Source organism: Oncorhynchus masou, chromosome 23, assembly GCF_036934945.1.
Source record: "Oncorhynchus masou masou isolate Uvic2021 chromosome 23, UVic_Omas_1.1, whole genome shotgun sequence".
Taxonomy (NCBI): Eukaryota; Metazoa; Chordata; class Actinopteri; order Salmoniformes; family Salmonidae; genus Oncorhynchus; species Oncorhynchus masou.
The window spans coordinates 13,719,394-13,738,065 of NC_088234.1; the positions used below are offsets into that span (position 1 = coordinate 13,719,394).

General features: G+C 42.5%; 1 protein-coding gene across 2 annotated transcripts; it reads right to left on the reverse strand.

The window, feature by feature from the left end:
- Positions 1 to 116: 116 nt before the first annotated feature.
- Positions 117 to 16,112, reverse strand: LOC135510345 (AP-1 complex subunit sigma-1A-like). 2 transcript variants are annotated; one of them, XM_064931195.1, is made up of 6 exons: positions 15,949 to 16,112; positions 15,232 to 15,268; positions 7,106 to 7,284; positions 5,058 to 5,166; positions 2,868 to 3,005; positions 117 to 2,490 (listed from the first exon to the last, which is right to left on the reverse strand). In XM_064931195.1, the coding sequence occupies exons 3-6, from the start codon at positions 7,282 to 7,284 to the stop codon at positions 2,443 to 2,445; spliced, it is 474 nt and encodes a 157-aa protein (XP_064787267.1). In that variant the 5' UTR covers positions 15,232 to 15,268; positions 15,949 to 16,112; the 3' UTR covers positions 117 to 2,442. The 2 variants fall into 2 exon arrangements, with proteins under 2 accessions (XP_064787267.1, XP_064787266.1); XM_064931194.1 differs by lacking the exon at positions 15,232 to 15,268.
- Between the last annotated feature and the right edge of the window lie 2,560 nt (positions 16,113 to 18,672).

Genomic DNA, 18,672 nt, shown 5'->3' on the forward strand with positions numbered 1-18,672 from the left:
TAGCTACATTTGACATTTAAAATAAGGGCAGACGCTCTTATCCAGGCCGACTTACTGTCAGTACATTCAACTAAGGTAGGTAAAACATTTAAACAATTCAGAAGGCACAAATAGGATACTTTTAAAATGTGATTTTATTGTCATTATAAAATTACATTGCCACATGATTCCCTGTCTGAAACCCATTGGAAATAGTCATTGCAAATAAGAATTTGTTAACTGACTTTCCTAGTTAAATAAACAAATTCAGGGAAGAGGGCACCATGACTGGACCGTAGTTCAGTAGTTATTTATCAGACTTCCTACCCCTAATGCTGGATTACAAAAGGAATTAAACACCAGAGTCCCTGAAAAACCTCAACACTACTCAAAATATCTTCCAATTTCAGGTGCAGTTCCAATAATCCACACTAGACCACTAAGAAGCTCTGTCCCATTGCTCAGATCACTTCATCCCACTTTGAACAGAACACTATATAGGGCAGATGAGATGGAGGATTGAAAAGAAGATTGAGTATGACTTGATCTAATCCATCCTCACCATGAACGCTGCAGACCGGAAGCACTGGTGCTCTGGTGCTCTCTCTGGTGCTCTCTCCTCGAAGCCTTACGTCACCCCAGACACAAAGAGGATTGGGTAAGTAGGTAAGTAATATATTGGGCATGAATTCTAAGTGGTATGCCAGCGTGGATATTGGAACACAGCCTATGTATTGCTACTACTTGGGAGTGAAGCAACGTATTTGGCAATGCACACTAGCAAGTAGTATGTTGGTATGAAGGTTGGAACGTACCTTGTTAAAAGCAAAGGGCTAAAGTCTGGTTACAAGAACACACATTTATAGTCTGAAGCTAAACTCCACGAGTTGCAGTTTCTTCCCTCTTGTGGCTGACAAACACATGAGTACTCTTTGGAAAGTAGGTATTCCAGAGGCGGGAATTGGGGAGAAATTATCTGCCATGTGGTATAGTACTGCATTTAGTGTGTGTGTGTGTGTGTGTGTGTGTGTGTGTGTGTGTGTGTGTGTGTAGGAATGGTAGCTAGGTCCATTTTTTTTGGTGTATTTCTCAAAACAAGTCACATACATCTTAAAGTAGTTCCCATTTTTATACATTGCAGCTCAAAAACAAAACGGACACTATTTTTTGCCCTGTGTTCGTTTTAACTAAGTTGACTCATCATCATCATCATCATACCATCACGTTGCACCCTTTAAACACATTCATGTTAGCACATCCACACAAGTGCTAAAACGGCACAGACTTCTCCATAGGTTAGTTGCTCAACACAAGAAAGCCTGGGCGAGAGAGAGCAAGACAGAGAGATGGTCTGAAACAGTTCCGGAATAGAACACAGAACTAGAATTCTAAAGGAACTCTGGTTGGAACTGGAATTTTGGGTAGAATCATTTTCAGAGTGTTTCCCTTCCTCTTTATATGAATGTCAAGGTTACTTCTTTTTGTTCCCTGACAAGATCCTACTATAGGTTCAACAAAGCTCACCAACGCAGACAATCAATGTGTTCCCTTAAAAACAGCAAACGTATTATATTACTATTATTAATAATAATCTCATAACATGTGGTCCATATACAAAACATTTTAAAACAGCCATTTACTTAAAAGCAAATTCATGTCCCCCAAATGGCACCCTATTCCCTATGTAGTGCCCTACTTTTGACCAGAGCCCATATGCACTATATATAGGGAATAGGTTGCCATTTGGCAACGCAACCCTAGTCTGATCAAAAGTAATCTGTTCAGTGATGTTTTGATGTTTAATTGCATCCCCAGCTATAAAAAGGATTGAGATGTGTTCTGACCTGCCTCTTTTGAGGGAAATGTCAAAGGTCAAATCAGACCTGGGTTCTAAAACGATTTCAAATACTTAAAGCCAAGCTTCATTGAGCTTCCTGGCACAATGGAACCAATAGAATGGTCTCCAGGCAGGCCAAAGCAAACGCTGGAAGTACTTGAAGGATTTTCAGATACTATTTGAACCCAAACCTGGGTTACATTACAGTAGTAATAGATAAATCTTCCAGCCAAAAGTGGAATGATTTTCACAGAGCTAATATACATTACGGTTGCAATATTCCGGTAACTTCCCAAAAATTCCCAGGTTACCCTAAAATAGTTGTATAACCACAGGAATCAGACAGGATTTCTGGAAAACTTGAGAATTTTGGGAAAGTTCATTTTGCAACCTTAAACCATCATGATAATATACAATTAATGTCAGCAATGCTTTGAATTCAGTAATACCAGAACGTCAAAGGTGTGAATCTCATCGGACATCCCCGCTTAACCCAAACCCCTCCATTTCCCCCCTCCCCATACACACCCACATCACAACCCCCCTTTCCTCCCCCTGCACCTGGAACCCAAAGAGTCTTTGTCTGTAGCCTGATAAAGTGTTGTGAGCAGAGTACCCTGCTGTCACTATGCCAGACCCATCTCCTCTAGAACACTCCTGGGAGTTTCATCCTCCTGTAGGGGGAGATAGAGAGAAGGGGAACAGCATAGCATTACAAGTCTAGAATGTACATTATTACATTATGAGGGTCTATGACCTCATCCCCTCTTGTAATTCAGCAGTATCTCTGTGGGGAACAGATGCTCTGACAGGATAATGATTACCACCACCGTACAACACAAAAAACATAGATCATTCATTCTAAGGTAGAGTCCTAGCAAGTATGGTAGGGAGAACTCCAAAATACACCTATTGAGGTCGAGTGAGACCCAAACGTTGGTTAAAAACAGCCATTCAATAGTTTGAAGTATGAATAACACTAGTTAGCTGGAGTTTCACATTATTTTTAATAAGAGAGATCACTTCTTCCTCCTGTGGTGTGTGTGTGTACCTCCTGCAGTAGGTCGGCCTGTTCGATGGCCTTAAGTACACTCTTCTTGGACGTGTCCTGGATCTCTCCCCCGATCAGAAACTCATCCAGTATAAAGTAGGCCTTCTCAAAGTTAAAGATAATGTCCAGCTCACACACCTGCCAGGGCGCGCACACACACACACACACACACACACACACACACACACACACACACACACACACACACACGCAGGGAGGAATCAGAATCACCTTTACTTACTAAGTACACTCACATAAAAACACAGAATTTGAGGGGACAGAGGGTTTAAGAGAGGGATGGTGACCATACAGTCCGTTCAGAAAGTTCAGACCCCTCAACTCTTTCCCACATTTTTGTTACGTTACAGCCTTATTCTAAAATGGATTAAATAAAAATCCTCAGCAATCTACACACAATACCCCATAATGATAAAGCAAAAACAGATTTAGAAATGTTTGCAAATTTATTACGAATAAAAACAGAAATACCTTATTTACATACATATTCAGACCCTTTGCTATGAGACTCGAAATTGAGCTCAGGTGCATCCTGTCTTCATTGATCATCCTTGAGATGTTTCTACAACTTGGAGTCCAATTAAACTGATTGGACATGATTTGGAAAGGCACACACCTGTCTATATAAATTCCCACAGTTGACAGTGCATGTCAGAGCAAAAACCAAGCCATGAGGTCGAAGAAATTGTCCGTAGAGCACAGAGACGGGATTATGTCGAGGCACAGATCTAGGGAAGGGTACCAACAAATGTCTGCAACATTGAAGGTTCCCAAGAACACAGTGGCTTCCTCATCTTTAAATGGAAGAAGTTTGGAACCTTCCCAGAGCTGGCCACTCTGCCAAACTGAATAATCGGGGGAGAATGGCCATGGTCAGGGAGGTCACTGACAGAGCTCTAGAGTTCCTCTGTGGAGATGGGAGAACCTTCCAGAAGGACAACCATCTCTGCAGCGCTCCACCAATCAGTTCTTTATGGTAGAGTGGCCAGACAGAAGCCACTCGACAGTAAAAGGCAGATGACAACCCACTTGGAGTTTGTCAAAAGGCACCGAAATGACTGACCATGAAAAACAAGATTCTCAGGTCTGATGAAACCAAGATTGAACTTTTTGGCCTGAATGTCAAGCGTCAAGTCTGGAGGAAACCTGGCACCATCCTTACAGTGAAGCATGGTGGTGGCAGCATCATGATGTGGGGATGTTTTTCAGCAGCAGGTACTGGGAGACTAGTCAGGATCGAGGCAAAGAAACAGAGCAAAGTACAGAGTTCCTTGATAAAAACCTGCCCAGAGCACTCAGGAACTCAGATGGAGGTGAAAGTTCACCTTCAAAACAGGACAACGACCCTAAGCACACAGCCAAGACAACGCAGGAGTGGCATCAGGACAAGTCTCTGAATGTCCTTGAGTGGGCCTACCAGAGCCAGGACTTGAACTCGATTGAACAGCTCTGGACACACCTGAAAATAGCTGAGCAGTGACGCTCCCCATCCAACATGGTAGAGCTGGAGAGGATCTGCAGAGAAGAATGGGGCAAACTCCCCAAATAGTGTTCTCCAAACTTGCAGCGTCATACGCAATAAAACTCAAGTCTGTAATCACTGCAAAAGGCACTTCAACCAAGTACTGAGTAAAGGGTCTGGATACTTATATAAATGTGATATTTCCATTTTTTTTGTGGAATAAATTTAAAATATTTGAGAAACCTGTTTTGATTTATCATTATGTGGTATTATTTGTAGATTGAGGGGGAGGGGCACAGAGCGAGGAGAGGGGCACAGAGCGAGGAGAGGGGCACAGAGCGAGGAGAGGGGCACAGAGCCAGGAGAGGGGCACAGAGCCAGGAGAGGGGCACAGAGCCAGGAGAGGGGCACAGAGCCAGGAGAGGGGCACAGAGCCAGGAGAGGGGCACAGAGCCAGGAGAGGGGCACAGAGCCAGGAGAGACATTTGGCCACAGGAGTGAACAAAAAAAGCGAGAGGGTTGGCTACAGGAGAGGGGGATGAGAGAGTCGGCAATAGAATAAAAGATGGTGAAGGAGAGTGAGGGATGAGAAAGAGAGAGAAGAAAGAATAGGAAAATAGAGTGATAAAAATATAGAGTAGGAGTGAGAGAGCAAAAGAGAGGGTGGAGAAACAGCGTGAGGGTTGAGAGAGAGAGCTGGAATGACTCACACTGCCGAAGTACTTATCCAGCAGCTCTACGAAGCGGTGGATGACCTCCAGAGTAATGAGCTCGTTGTCCTGCTCTTCCACCGCACAGCAGAAATACAGACTGGCATACCTGACACACACACACACCTGTTGTGTTATTGAAGATCAACACACCCACACTTTAATCGTTGAGGTTAACTAAGGTGTTCCGCATGAGGGAATAACCGGGGAATCTAGAACCCTCCAACCAGGACTTCTGGAAAACCTGGGAATTCAGGTGAAAGTTAACAGAATTTTGCAAACCTAGGTTTAGCTGAGAATAAAAGGTCCTGGGGGAATCTCTGGAGCGCCAGTCCAGTCCGTAACCCAGGAAAACTAAGAACTACTGAAAGAGAATCTTGATATGCTGCTGTTAACAATGCCAATCTATGCAGTGTAGCAGCTAAACCCTCAGCCTTTCTACCAAAGCAGTGGCAGGTGGCTCTTTGTTATTGTTGGAATGCAGATTGCCTCTTTAATGACTCAAGTCTATGCAGTGTAGTCAGACAATTCAAGGGGTGTGATATTCAAAATGGCATGTGCCAGTCTTATACACCATAGTGTGTGCATCTCTGTGTTAAAGCATTAGAGAAGTCAGCTCGTTGGCTCCCTCCCCTGGCCAGAAACAGGTACTGCACGACTGCAGCGCACAATGATTAGACGCTTCGACAGAATCACTGAGCGTCAAAGCATCACAATCACACACCAAGGATACTGACGGCCGAGAGATATTTAGTACATCTGTCCATTGTCGGCAGTAAATGTTTTGTTCACTCAAATCATTTGCCGTCTGCCTAGATAGCTTAAGAAAGCAACGCTGTTTGGCTTATGCCCACTTCTAAATATGTAGTTAGCTAATGTTGGCTAACTAGCAAGCTGCGCTAATGTTGATAGCTAGCTAAAATGTGTAGTAAGTCCTTGTTGTGGGCCATCTGGCTCGTATCAACATTATCATTAAAGCAAAGGATTTGTTCTTGCAAGTGCACATTATCAAACCTAACAAAAAAAAGATTTGTGCGCAAAACTCCTAAGCTAAAATGTAAAGGACGTAAAGACTTGCTTTAGAAAAACAATGAAGCAGCATACTATCATTAATTTAAGTTAGTCCGGGCTCTCCAATTGGCTCAGTTAAATTGTCGACCACTGACAGGCACGTTCTTTGTTCTAGTAAAAGAAGGAACGGCCTACTACTGTGATAAGCACCTATCGACCCGTCAGGTCTCGGTGTGTCTAACCTCTAAGCTACTGTGGGATCTTATGGGCAGCTTTAACCCAGAGTGCTGTGTGTGGATGCCTTCTGCATGAGTGGTGGAATCAGTGTTATAACAGAATCACAGAGTATCCGCTATATTGAAACACACTGTGCAATCGAAAACGCTGTCCGCTGTGAGACATCAGTGTTGGGAGAAAACAATACACATGCCTGAAAGACAGCCTGGAGCCTGGACGATTCACTGTGATCACACACAGTCATATCACGAGGTGACATTCTGTCTCTTTTAATCCACCCCCCCCCCGGAACCACGTTTTAAGGGCAATTATTAACATCCCCCTGGAAACACATTTGAATGGCAATTATTACCAGTAAAGTGGGGCCAGATGTTTTGATGGGGGAGAATGATTAGAACGTAACACCAAACACTGAGTCACTGGTTGACTCATCATTCCAACCATGACAACTCATTTTCATAGACAGTTGCCATTTCAGAAGCTCATTCCACAATTAACACTTTCCAGAGGCCCCCTAGAGAAAGTGAGTATGCACCATTTCAGATACTAATGCACATATAGCTCACAGATAGCAGCCCATGGAGCACAAGCTTAAGTGTGTGTGTGAACAGTGCATAGCGCCTACCTGCTGTTCCACACAACCATGAAAACGTGGGTATACAACAAACAGCCTGTCCTTTTAGGGAAGTGTAGGATGTGGTACTATACATGTAGGAGGTGATTATGTCATGAATATTATGAATGTATATCTACTGTGTGTGTTGAGACAGAGAGACAGAGAGACAGAGATATTCCAGTACCTCTTGTAGACGATCTTGAGGTCCCTCCACTCCAGGAAGCTGCTCATTTTGGGTTTGCGGGCCAGGACCACCTGCATCAGTTCCCTGACCATCTTCTTCTTGTCCCTCTCAGCCGTGGCAGTGTACCACTTCTGGAGACGCAGCTTCCCCTGCCGACTGAACAGCAGCATGAAACGCATCTATACAGGGGGAGGAGATAGCGAGACACTGAAATATATTGGTTGTCCAAGACTAGGTTTAATCTGTGTCTGGGAAACCAGGGGGCATGGAGGAGGAAGCAGGGGGTATGGAGGAGGAAGCAGGGGGCATGGAGGAGGAAGCAGGGGGTATGGAGGAGGAAGCAGGGGGTATGGAGGAGGAAGCAGGGGGTATGGAGGAGGAAGCAGGGGGTATGGAGGAGGAAGCAGGGGGTATGGAGGAGGAAGCAGGGGGTATGGAGGAGGAAGCAGGGGGTATGGAGGAGGAAGCAGGGGGTATGGAGGAGGAAGCAGGGGGTATGGAGGAGGAAGCAGGGGGTATGGAGGAGGAAGCAGGGGGTATGGAGGAGGAAGCAGGGGGTATGGAGGAGGAAGCAGGGGGTATGGAGGAGGAAGCAGGGGGTATGATAGACAGAGGCTACCAGAAGGGAGATCTAGGCATAATAAAGATAAATATTCAGTTGTTGGATCAATACTGGACACACACACACCACACACAGTGAGTCTGATACATTAACAGCCTGCACTGGGACGATGGAAGAGCACAGTGGGAGGGAGGGAGAGGAAGAAATGAGGGAGAGAGAGAGGAAGACAGAGAGCAAGGTGGGCGGGAGAGGGAGGAAGAAATGAGGGAGAGAGCAAGGTGGGAGGGAGAGAGCAGAAGACAGATGAGGAAAACCGATGGAGGAAGAGAGAGAGGAAGACAGAGAGCCCGTACCTCATGACTCAAGTGCATTATTTTTTCAAAACATTTCCACAGGAGTCTACTGCAGGTATTTCTAAACTGGAGTAATGCTGTCAGGGGTACGCCAAATAAAAATGTGATTAAAAAAAAAATCAGTTTAAGAAATCATATATTTATTTATTTTTCCCCTTCCCATTTTCAAACAGTACATTTATATTTTCCAATGGGGCTATACATTTGGGTGAGGTTCCCCCACCCCTCTCGCCTGAGTAGCCTCGTTTCACTGCCAAAAATGTAATTAAACCATCTAGTATTCAGCTAAATAAAAACAATGTCAAATACAGGAAGCCTAGTCAAATATCACACCCAATCACATTAACCGTTACTCTCTCACGGGAAACCTTCACTCTTGCACAGAAATTTAGAAACGAAACATGACAATTTGAAAAATAAGCCACGGGAGTTTGAGCGAGAATAAAGATGACTTTCGGGTAGCAAGACATGTATAAAAGCAACAGATACCATTAATAAGAAGGGTCTAGAAGAGTCTTATATGGTGAGCTACCAAGTGGCTTGGACAGGCAAGCCCCATACTATTGTAGAGGAATTAATTATTGCTGCTGCCACGGAATAGCCCCCCCCCCCCAAAAAAACAACAACAACTATACAAACAATGTCTTCATCAAACACTGTTTCACGACGTACAGCGACATGGCAGGAGACAATTACTGCTTCACATACAAGTCAGTGAATTCTATGCGTTACAGCTGGATGAGTCAACAGGGCCTGGCACAGCTCCTGGCACAGCTCCTGGTCTATGTCCGTTACGTTCATGGGGGGTCAATTAAGGAAGACATCCTCTTCTGCAAACCACTGGAAACCAGGACAACAGGAGAGGATATTTTTAAAGTAGTGGACAGCTTTGTGACATCAAATGTACTTTGCTGGTCAAGATGTGTTGGTATCTGTACTGATGGCACAAAAGCCATGACAGGGAAACATAGTGGAGTGGTAACGCGCATGCAAGCAGTTGCTCCCGACGCTACTTGGGTCCACTGCAGCATCCACCCAGAGGCTCTTGGGTCCACTGCAGCATCCACCCAGAGGCTCTTGGGTCCACTGCAGCATCCACCCAGAGGCTCTTGGGTCCACTGCAGCATCCACCCAGAGGCTCTTGGGTCCACAAGAGGCTCTTGCTGCCAAGGGAATGTCTTACAGCTTGAAAGATGTTTGGACACTACAGTGAAAATTGTTAACTTTGTTAAAGCAAGGCCTCTGAACTCTGGTGTATTTTCTGCATTGTGCAATGATATGGGCAGCGACCATGTAACGCTTTTACAACATACACAAGTGCACTGGTTATCAAGGGGCAAAGTATTGATGTTTTCTTAATTGAGAGACAAGCTTAAAGTACTTTACTGACCATCATTTTCACTTGTCATCATGCAAGCAGTCAGACGGGTTTCTCACACGACTGGCCTAGGATATCCACTTTGTGCATGACAAGTAATTTTTCCAAAAACGGTTTACAGATTATTTCAATAACACAATTCCAGTGGGTCAGACGTCTACATCCACTAAGTTGACTGTGCCTTTAAACAGCTTGGAAAATTCCAGAAAATGATGCCATGGCTTCAGAAGCTTCTGATTAATTATGTCAATTGGAGGTGTACCTGTGGATGTATTTCAAGGCCTACCTTCAAACTCAGTGCCTCTTTGCTTGACATCATGAGAAAGCAAAAGAAATCAGCCAAGACCCAAGAAGAAAAATAATTGTAGACCTCCACAAGACTGGTTCATCCTTGGGAGCTATGTCTAAATGCCTGAAGGTACCACATTCATCTGTATAAACAATAGTAGCAAGTATAAACGCCATGGGACCACGTAGCCGTCATACCGCTCAGGAAGAAGACGCGTTTTGTCTTCTAGAGATTAACGTACTTTGGTGCGAAAAGTGCAAATCAATCCCAGAACAACAGCAAAGGACCTTGTGAAGAGGCTGGAGGAAACAGGTACAAAAGCATCTATATCCACAGTAACACAAGTCCTATATCGACATAACCTGAATGGCCCCTCAGCAAGGAAGAAGCCACTGCTCCAAAACCGCCATAAAAAAAGGCAGACTACGGTTTGCAACTGCACATGGGGACAAAGATTGTACTTTTTGAAGAAATGTCCTCTGGTCTGATGAAACAAAAATAGAACTGTTTGGCCATAATAACCATTGTTATGTTTGGAGGAAATATGGGGAGGCTTGCAAGCCGAAGAACACTATCCCAACCGTGAAGCACAGGGGTGGCAGCATCATGTTGTGGGGGTGCTTTGCTGCAGGGGGGACTGGTGCACTTCACAAAGTAGATGGATTCATGAGGGAGGAAAATTATGTGGATATATTGAAGCACCATCTCAAGACATCAGTCAGGAGGTTAAAGCTTGGTCGCAAATGGGTCTTCCAAATGGACAACGACCCCAAGCATACTTCCAAAGTCTTGGCAAACTGGCTTAAGGACAACAAAGTCAAGGTATTGGAGTGGCCATCACAAAGCCCTGACCTCAATCCTATAGAAGATTTGTGGGCAGAACTGAAAAAGTATGTGTGAGCAAGGATGCCTACAAACCTGACTCAGTTACACCAGCTCTGTCAGGAGGAATGGGCCAAAATTCCCCCAACTTATTGTGGGAAGCTTGTGGAAGGCTACCCGATACGTTTGACCCAAGTTAAACAATTTAAAGGCAATGCTACCAAATACTAATTGAGCATATGTAAACTTCTGACCCACTGGGAATGTGATGAAAGAAATAAAAGCTGAAATAAATAATTCTCTAATATTATTCTGACATTTCACATTCTTAAAATTAAGTAGTGATCCTAACTGACCTAAAACAGGGAATTTTTACTGGGATTAAATGTCAGGAATTGTGAAAAACTGAGTTGAAATGTATTTTGCTAAGGTGTATGTAAACTTCAACTGTATGTGAGAGTGGATTCTCAGCCCTCATTAGCATGAAAACTAAACACAGGCACAGACTGTGTGTGGAAAATGATTTAAGACAGACTCTCCAATACAACCCAACATTGCAGAGTTATGTGCATCCTTTCAAGCACACCCTTCTCATTAACCTGTGGTGAGTTATTCACCATTTTTGACGAACAAATAAGGTTTTATATGTAAGATGGCTAAATAAAGTAAAGGTCGGCCGATTAATTGGAATGGCCGATTAATTATGGCAGATTTCAATATTTCATGACAATCGGAAATCGGTATTATTGGACACCGATTTTTTTACACCTTTATTTAATCTTTATTTAACGAGGCAAGTAAGTTAAGAACACATTATTTTCAATGACGGCCTAGGAACGGTGGGTTAACTGCCTCGTTCAGGGGCAGAGCGACAGATTTTAACCATGTCAGCCCGGGGGATCCCTTGTGTTCCTGGTTCGAGCCCAGGGAGCACGGAAGCTACACTGTTACACTGGCAATACTAAAGTGCCTATAAGAACATCCAATAGTCAAAGGTTAATGAAATACAAATGGTATAGAGTAGAGATCGACCGATTCTGATTTTTCAATGCCGATACCGATTATTGGAGGACAAAAAAAGCAGATGCCGATTTAAAAAAAAAAAAAAGTATACATACACACTTTTGTTATAATGACAATTGCAACAATACTGAATGAACAATGTAACACTTACTTTAACTTAATATAATACATAAATAAAATCAATTTAGTCTCAAATAACATGAGAACATATGTTAAAATGAACCACCAGCCTTCATGGTCTTCAATATTCCCAGTTAAGAAGTTTTAGAACACAAACACAGCTCTGAAGTGTCAATGATGCTGAAGAGTCTGCTTAGGAGACAAATACTCTCAACTGTTTGAATCAAAATAAGAGTTCAGGTTACCTGTGATGAATGTTGAAAACAAAAACTGTAATTACTATATGCAGGAAATCCTATTTTAATAATGGACATGGTAAGAATTGACTACCAAAGTGCTAGTCATAATTCCCATGACACCTAGTAAAATCTGAAAAGCGGTTCCTTCATTCATTTATTCCATTGAATATTTTTAGATTCACTTAAAATAAGGTCTGTGTTTCATGTCGGCAAGACATTCTCTATGGAAGACATGAACGGTAAAATAACGAAGGAACCCCTTTCAAGTTCAGCAGCAAGTTATTACAGGAATTATAACGCGTCGACTATTTCTCTCTAAACCATCTACCTTTGACTATTATGAGCCTGCTGCTGCCTACCACCCCTCAGCCAGACTGCTCTATAAAATCATAGACTTAACTATAACAAACACACAGAAATACGGGCCTTCGGTCAAATCCGGAAACTATCACCTCGAAAGCAAAACGTTCATTCCGTTCCGTATTTTATCTAACGGGTGGCATCCATAAGTCTAAATATTCTTGTTACATTGCACAACCTTCAATGTTATGTCATAATTACGCAAAATTCTGGCAAAATAGTTCGCAAAGAGCCATGTGGCCCAAACTGTTGCATATATATTGACTCTGGTTGCAATGCCTGCTAACCTGGATTTATTTTAGCTAAATATGCAGGTTTAAAAATATATACTTCTGTGTATTGATTTTAAGAAAGGCATTGATGTTTATGGTTAAGTGAACATTGGAGCAATCAATGACAGTCAGGTAGTTAGTGTTGGACTAGTTAACTGTACGGTTGCAAGATTGGATCCCCCGAGCTGACAAGGTAAAAATCTGTCGTTCTGCTCCTGAACGAGGCAGAACGTTCCTAGGCCGTCATTGAAAATAAGAATGTGTTCTTAACTGACTTGCCTAGTTAAATAAAGTTGTAAAAAAATACATAAAAAAAAACATTGGCGCCCAAATATACCAATTTCCGATTGTTATGAAAACTTGAAATCGGCCCCAATTAAATCGGCCATTCCGATTAATCGGTTGACCTCTAGTATAGAGGGAAATAGTCCTATAATAACAACAACCTAAAACTTCTTACCTGGGAATATTGAAGACTCATGTTAAAAGGAACCACCAGCTTTCATATGTTCTCATGTTCTGAGTAAGGAACTTAAACATTAGCTTTCTTACATGGCACATATTGCACTTTTACTTTCTTCTCCAACACTTTGTTTTTGCATTATTTAAACCAAATTGAACATGTTTCATTATTTATTTGAGGCTAAATTGATTTTATTGATGTATTATATATTAAGTTAAAATAAGTGTTCATTCAGTATTGTTGTAATTGTCATTATTACAAATAAAAGAAATAGGCCTATTAATCGGTATCGGCTTTTTTGGTCCTCCAATAATCGGTATCGGCGTTGAAAAATTATAATCTGTCGACCTCTAAAATAAAGAGCAAAATTATTGATTATTATTATTTGTGCCCTGGTCCTATAAGAGCTCTGTCACTTCCCACGAGCCGGGTTGTGACAAATACTCACTCATTCTTATGTTTAATAAAATGTATTGATTAGTGTGTGTGGCAGGTTTACAAAGATGGCAAAAAAACAACATTTGAGAGTGCACTAATCCTGGTGCTAGAAGGGGTACAACATTTGAGAGTGCACTAATCCTGGTGCTAGAAGGGGTACAACATTTGAGAGTGCACTAACCCTGGTGCTAGAAGGAGTACACAGCTGGAGGTTGAATGTTTGAAGGGGTACGGGACTACAAAAAGGCTGGGAACCACTGGTCTACTGTATGCCCACAGAGTTAATATTGCGGAGGAACAACTGTTCAGTAGCAGAGATTGCTATAGAACACTGGAACTCCCTGGCACCATGTGGCCTGATGGAGCGTCAATCTCCTCGATACTACTGTAGCACAAACATTAACCCCGGTAGCATATGGCCCAACTCACACCAACCATTCTCATTAACTCTGGCCCGGATCTCATTCTCAACTCTAACAGCCTGCCTACAACATTATCATATGTGAAAGTCACCTTCTAAAATTACTCCATAAGCATATGTGCGTAGTGCATAATGCCTGCCTGCGTGTGTGTGTGAGTGAGAAAAAGAGAGAGAAAACAAGAAAGAACAGTGAAGATGTGAGAACTAAACAGTGTGTCCTCAGAGACACTACAGAGCGAGAGAGGCATGTGATGCGGTAGAAGCGGCCATGTTGTGTACAAGAATAGAATTCTCTTTGGGACTGTTCTTAGTCTCATCTGTGTCAGATCCTAAAATATGATGTGATGTTGCAGCAGCAGTCATAAGTCTGTCAATGGACCCACAGTATTGTAGCCTGGGCCCAGATATCCTATGGTCGTTGTCGCATTTGGCACAATGACCATCTATGAGTTTGCAAGACAGCGCAAACAGATCGGGAACCAGGCTAAAATTCAATTTAGCCAACAGACTTGACAGAGCTCTTCTGTGTACAATATGTCCATGTAAAACACAATTAGAACTCAGAGACCCATCACTCTTCAAGAAGAAATGACCAGACAACCATAAATATTAGTTAGTTTAGTAATCAAATATTATTGACAGCAACTGTAGGGATCATTAAAAGTTCAACTGAGGCTAAAGCAAACACAATATTAGATTGAAAGCTATACAGAGTACATCAGTAGTTAGTATCATCTCCCCTGTAACTATTCCGCAGGTCGTTGCTGTAAATGAGAACGTATTCTCAGTCAACTTACCTGGTAATATAAGGATTAAATAAAAAAATAAAAAAAGTAGCCAGAGTGCCAGTCTCTCTGTGCCATCATGGCAACTCCTTGTCACTTAGTGCCAAACAAGGAGTTGCCATGATGGCACAAACAGACTGGCACTACGGATAGTTAGTTACCACGAAAAACACAGAAGCAAAGCTGAGCTACACATGATGTTAGGGACCAGAGGTTAAATACACAGAACTAGACGAACCGTACAAACTAGAGCTGGGTGATAGACAAAAATCCACTATAAATGAATTATCACGATAATTTGAACATTAAGTTAATCACAATATGTAAGTCTTTTTTACATTACCCATTAAAAGTGTTACTGTTATAGCTCTCAATTGTCCCATCAATTGTCCCATTGTAGCAAACTTATTTCATTTCAAACTTTACATTTCTCTAGTAGAGCCCTATAGGTTATTTATCATAACGATATTAGCAAAATGTTCAAGATAAGTGTTTGGTTGGTGTCGATCATTTTTGGTTCATCGTCCCAGCTCTAGTACAAACTACTCACACCAATCAATAATACAGACTACTTGGGCTATGCTAGTTCCACTTTACTTACAGTCAAACCTGCTCAGTGCTTTCTCTCTAGTATAAATCTGACAGAGAGAAGAGACACGGAAGGGGTGTTATGTCCTGTAGTAGGATACTGGTGACATGGAGACAGCATTTCCCATTTGTATTGGAGTGTACTGATGAAAGGAGTGTTTATCAAGTTGACAAAGGTGCGACATGGTCTAACAGTCAACAGTTCATCATTCTGTCCACACTTGTACAATAAAAGGTATCAGGGCAGCAATACAATAGGTAATTAGCCTAACTGACTGACAAACAGGTCCGCAACAGAGAAACTAGTGCCTGAATAGTTAGCTGCACATTTAAATCAAAACACATTGTTCATTAGTATCATTGCAGGTATCTAGATAGATGTTTGTCTAATCCAATGACAATGGTCTAATCACTATGTTATTTGGCTAAACAAATATCAAAGGTTAGTTTGAAGCCTCGAAGCTAACTTGCTAACGAATGAGCTTACAGCTTGCTGGCGAAGTTAGAATTTATATTAGATACAATTCGAATGTACAGCCGGTCTATCAGCAAGCAGTTACCTGTATTTTAGCATTAACCACTTTAGATTGCTAACTAGTTAACACAGTTCAACTGTCAGTTGGTCAACCGGCTTGGTTTACACTGCTTCCTGAAACCATACACTTTGCTAGCAGGTTAGCTTTAGCTAGTCAACTATTTTTATGGCGATACTATCGCCGACAATACTTACCATCTTATTGGGTTCTCGACGCAAATATTAACGCGTGTCTTCCTATATGAATGACTTGATTTGGTTTTAAACGCAGCAAGCGTCAACACTCCATCTCTGTTTCTGCAGAACAGTACGGCTAACACGAACAACCCGTTCGGCCAGTCAACTAGCTAGTAGTAGGAAAGAATCCGGTGACTGACGTCAGCACGCTGAACATGCGCATTGCGCCAGGCCAACTCGCTAGATTTTTATTTATTTTAATGTATTGCAACAATAATAACAATAATACACATCTATACAGGGACAATCCTGTGAATACAATGAAAAAATAAAATACTAAAACACCAGGCGAACCGCCCCCACCACAGACACGCACAAAATTAATACCCTTGTCAAACCAAAGGCCTTTGAAAATGGATTTCCTGATCATTTTAATAACTCTATTATTCCAAATCAATGTTTTATGAGGGGAAAAATTGTGCAGAAAACTCAAATTTACTGATTTATTTTATTTATTTATTTATTTCACCTTTATTTAACCAGGTAGGTAAGTTGAGAACAAGTTCTCATTTACAATTGCGACCTGGCCAAGATAAAGCAAAGCAGTTCGACACATACAACGACACAGAGTTACACATGGAGCAAAACAAACATACAGTCAATAATACAGTATAAACAAGTCTATATACGATGTGAGCAAATGAGGTGTGATAAGGGAGGTAAAGGTCAAAAAAAGGCCATGGTGGCAAAGTAAATACAATATAGCAAGTAAAACACTGGAATGGTAGATTTGCAATGGAAGAATGTGAAAAAGTAGAAATAAAAATAATGGGGTGCAAAGGAGCAAAATAAATAAATTAAATACAGTAGGGAAAGAGGTAGTTGTTTGGGCTAAAATATAGGTGGGCTATGTACAGGTGCAGTAATCTGTGAGCTGCTCTGACAGTTGGTGCTTAAAGCTAGTGAGGGAGATAAGTGTTTCCAGTTTCAGTGCTTTTTGTAGTTCGTTCCAGTCATTGGCAGCAGAGAACTGGAAGGAGAGGCGACCAAAGAAAGAATTGGTTTTGGGGGTGACTAGAGAGATATACCTGCTGGAGCGTGTGCTATGGTGACCAGCGAGCTGAGATAAGGGGGGACTTTACCTAGCAGGGTCTTGTAGATGACATGGAGCCAGTGGGTTTGGCGACGAGTATGAAGCGAGGGCCAGCCAACGAGAGCGTACAGGTCGCAATGGTGGGTAGTATATGGGGCTTTGGTGACAAAACGGATTGCACTGTGATAGACTGCATCCAATTTGTTGAGTAGGGTATTGGAGGCTATTTTGAAAATGACATCGCCAAAGTCGAGGATTGGTAGGATGGTCAGTTTTACAAGGGTATGTTTGGCAGCATGAGTGAACGATGCTTTGTTGCGAAATATGAAGCCAATTCTAGATTTAACTTTGGATTGGAGATATTTGATATGGGTCTGGAAGGAGAGTTTACAGTCTAACCAGACACCTAAGTATTTGTAGTTGTCCACGTATTCTAAATCAGAGCCGTCCAGAGTAGTGATGTTGGACAGGCGGGTAGGAGTGGGTAGCGATCGGTTGAAGAGCATACATTTAGTTTTATTTGTATTTAAGAGCAATTGGAGGCCACGGAAGGAGAGTTGTATGGCATTGAAGCTTGCCTGGAGGGTTGTTAACACAGTGTCCAAAGAAGGGCCAGAAGTATACAGAATGGTGTCATCTGCGTAGAGGTGGATCAGAGAATCACCAGCAGCAAGAGCGACCTCATTGATGTATACAGAGAAGAGAGTCGGTCCAAGAATTGAACCCTGTGGCACCCCCATAGAGACTGCCAGAGGTCCGGACAGCAGACCCTCCGATTTGACACACTAAACTCTATCAGAGAAGTAGTTGGTGAACCAGGCGAGGCAATCATTTGAGAAACCAAGGCTGTCGAGTCTGCCGATGAGGATGTGGTGATTGACAGAGTCGAAAGCCTTGACCAGATCAATGAACACGGCTGCACAGTAATGTTTCTTATCGATGGCGGTTAAGATATCGTTTAGGACCTTGAGTGTGGCTGAGGTGCACCCATGACCAGCTCTGAAACCAGATTACATAGCAGAGAAGGTATGGTGAGATTGGAAATGGTCGGTAATCTGTTTGTTGACTTGGCTTTCGAAGACCTTAGAAAGGCATGGTAGGATAGATATAGGTCTGTAGCAGTTTGGGTCAAGAGTGTCACCCCCCTTTGAAGAGGGGGATGACCGCAGCTGCTTTCCAATCTTTGGGGATCTCAGACGACACGAAAGAGAGGTTGAACAGGCTAGTAATAGGGGTGGCAACAATTTCGGCAGATAATTTTAGAAAGAAAGGGTCCAGATTGTCTAGCCCGGCTGATTTGTAGGGGTCCAGATTTTGCAGCTCTTTCAGAACATCAGCTGAACGGATTTGGGAGAAGGAGAAATGGGGAAGGCTTGGGCGAGTTGCTGTGGGGGGTGCAGTGCTGTTGACCGGGGTATGGGTAGCCAGGTGGAAAGCATGGCCAGCCGTAGAAAAATGCTTATTGAAATTCTCAATTATGGTGGATTTATCAGTGGTGACAGTGTTTCCTATCTTCAGTGCAGTGGGCAGCTGGGAGGAGGTGTTCTTATTCTCCATAGACTTTACAGTGTCCCAGAACCTTTTTGAGTTAGTGTTGCAGGAAGCAAATTTCTGCTTGAAAAAGCTAGCCTTGGCTTTTCTAACTGCCT

Excerpts from the sequence above, each read along its gene's own strand:
- LOC135510345 (XM_064931194.1), bottom strand. Across the intron at positions 5,167-7,105 it reads CTCAAGATCGTCTACAAGAG|GTATGCCAGTCTGTATTTCT; the intron begins GTACTGGAATAT and ends TGTGTGTGTCAG. Across the intron at positions 3,006-5,057 it reads TGGATAAGTACTTCGGCAGT|GTGTGTGAGCTGGACATTAT; the intron begins GTGAGTCATTCC and ends GCGCCCTGGCAG.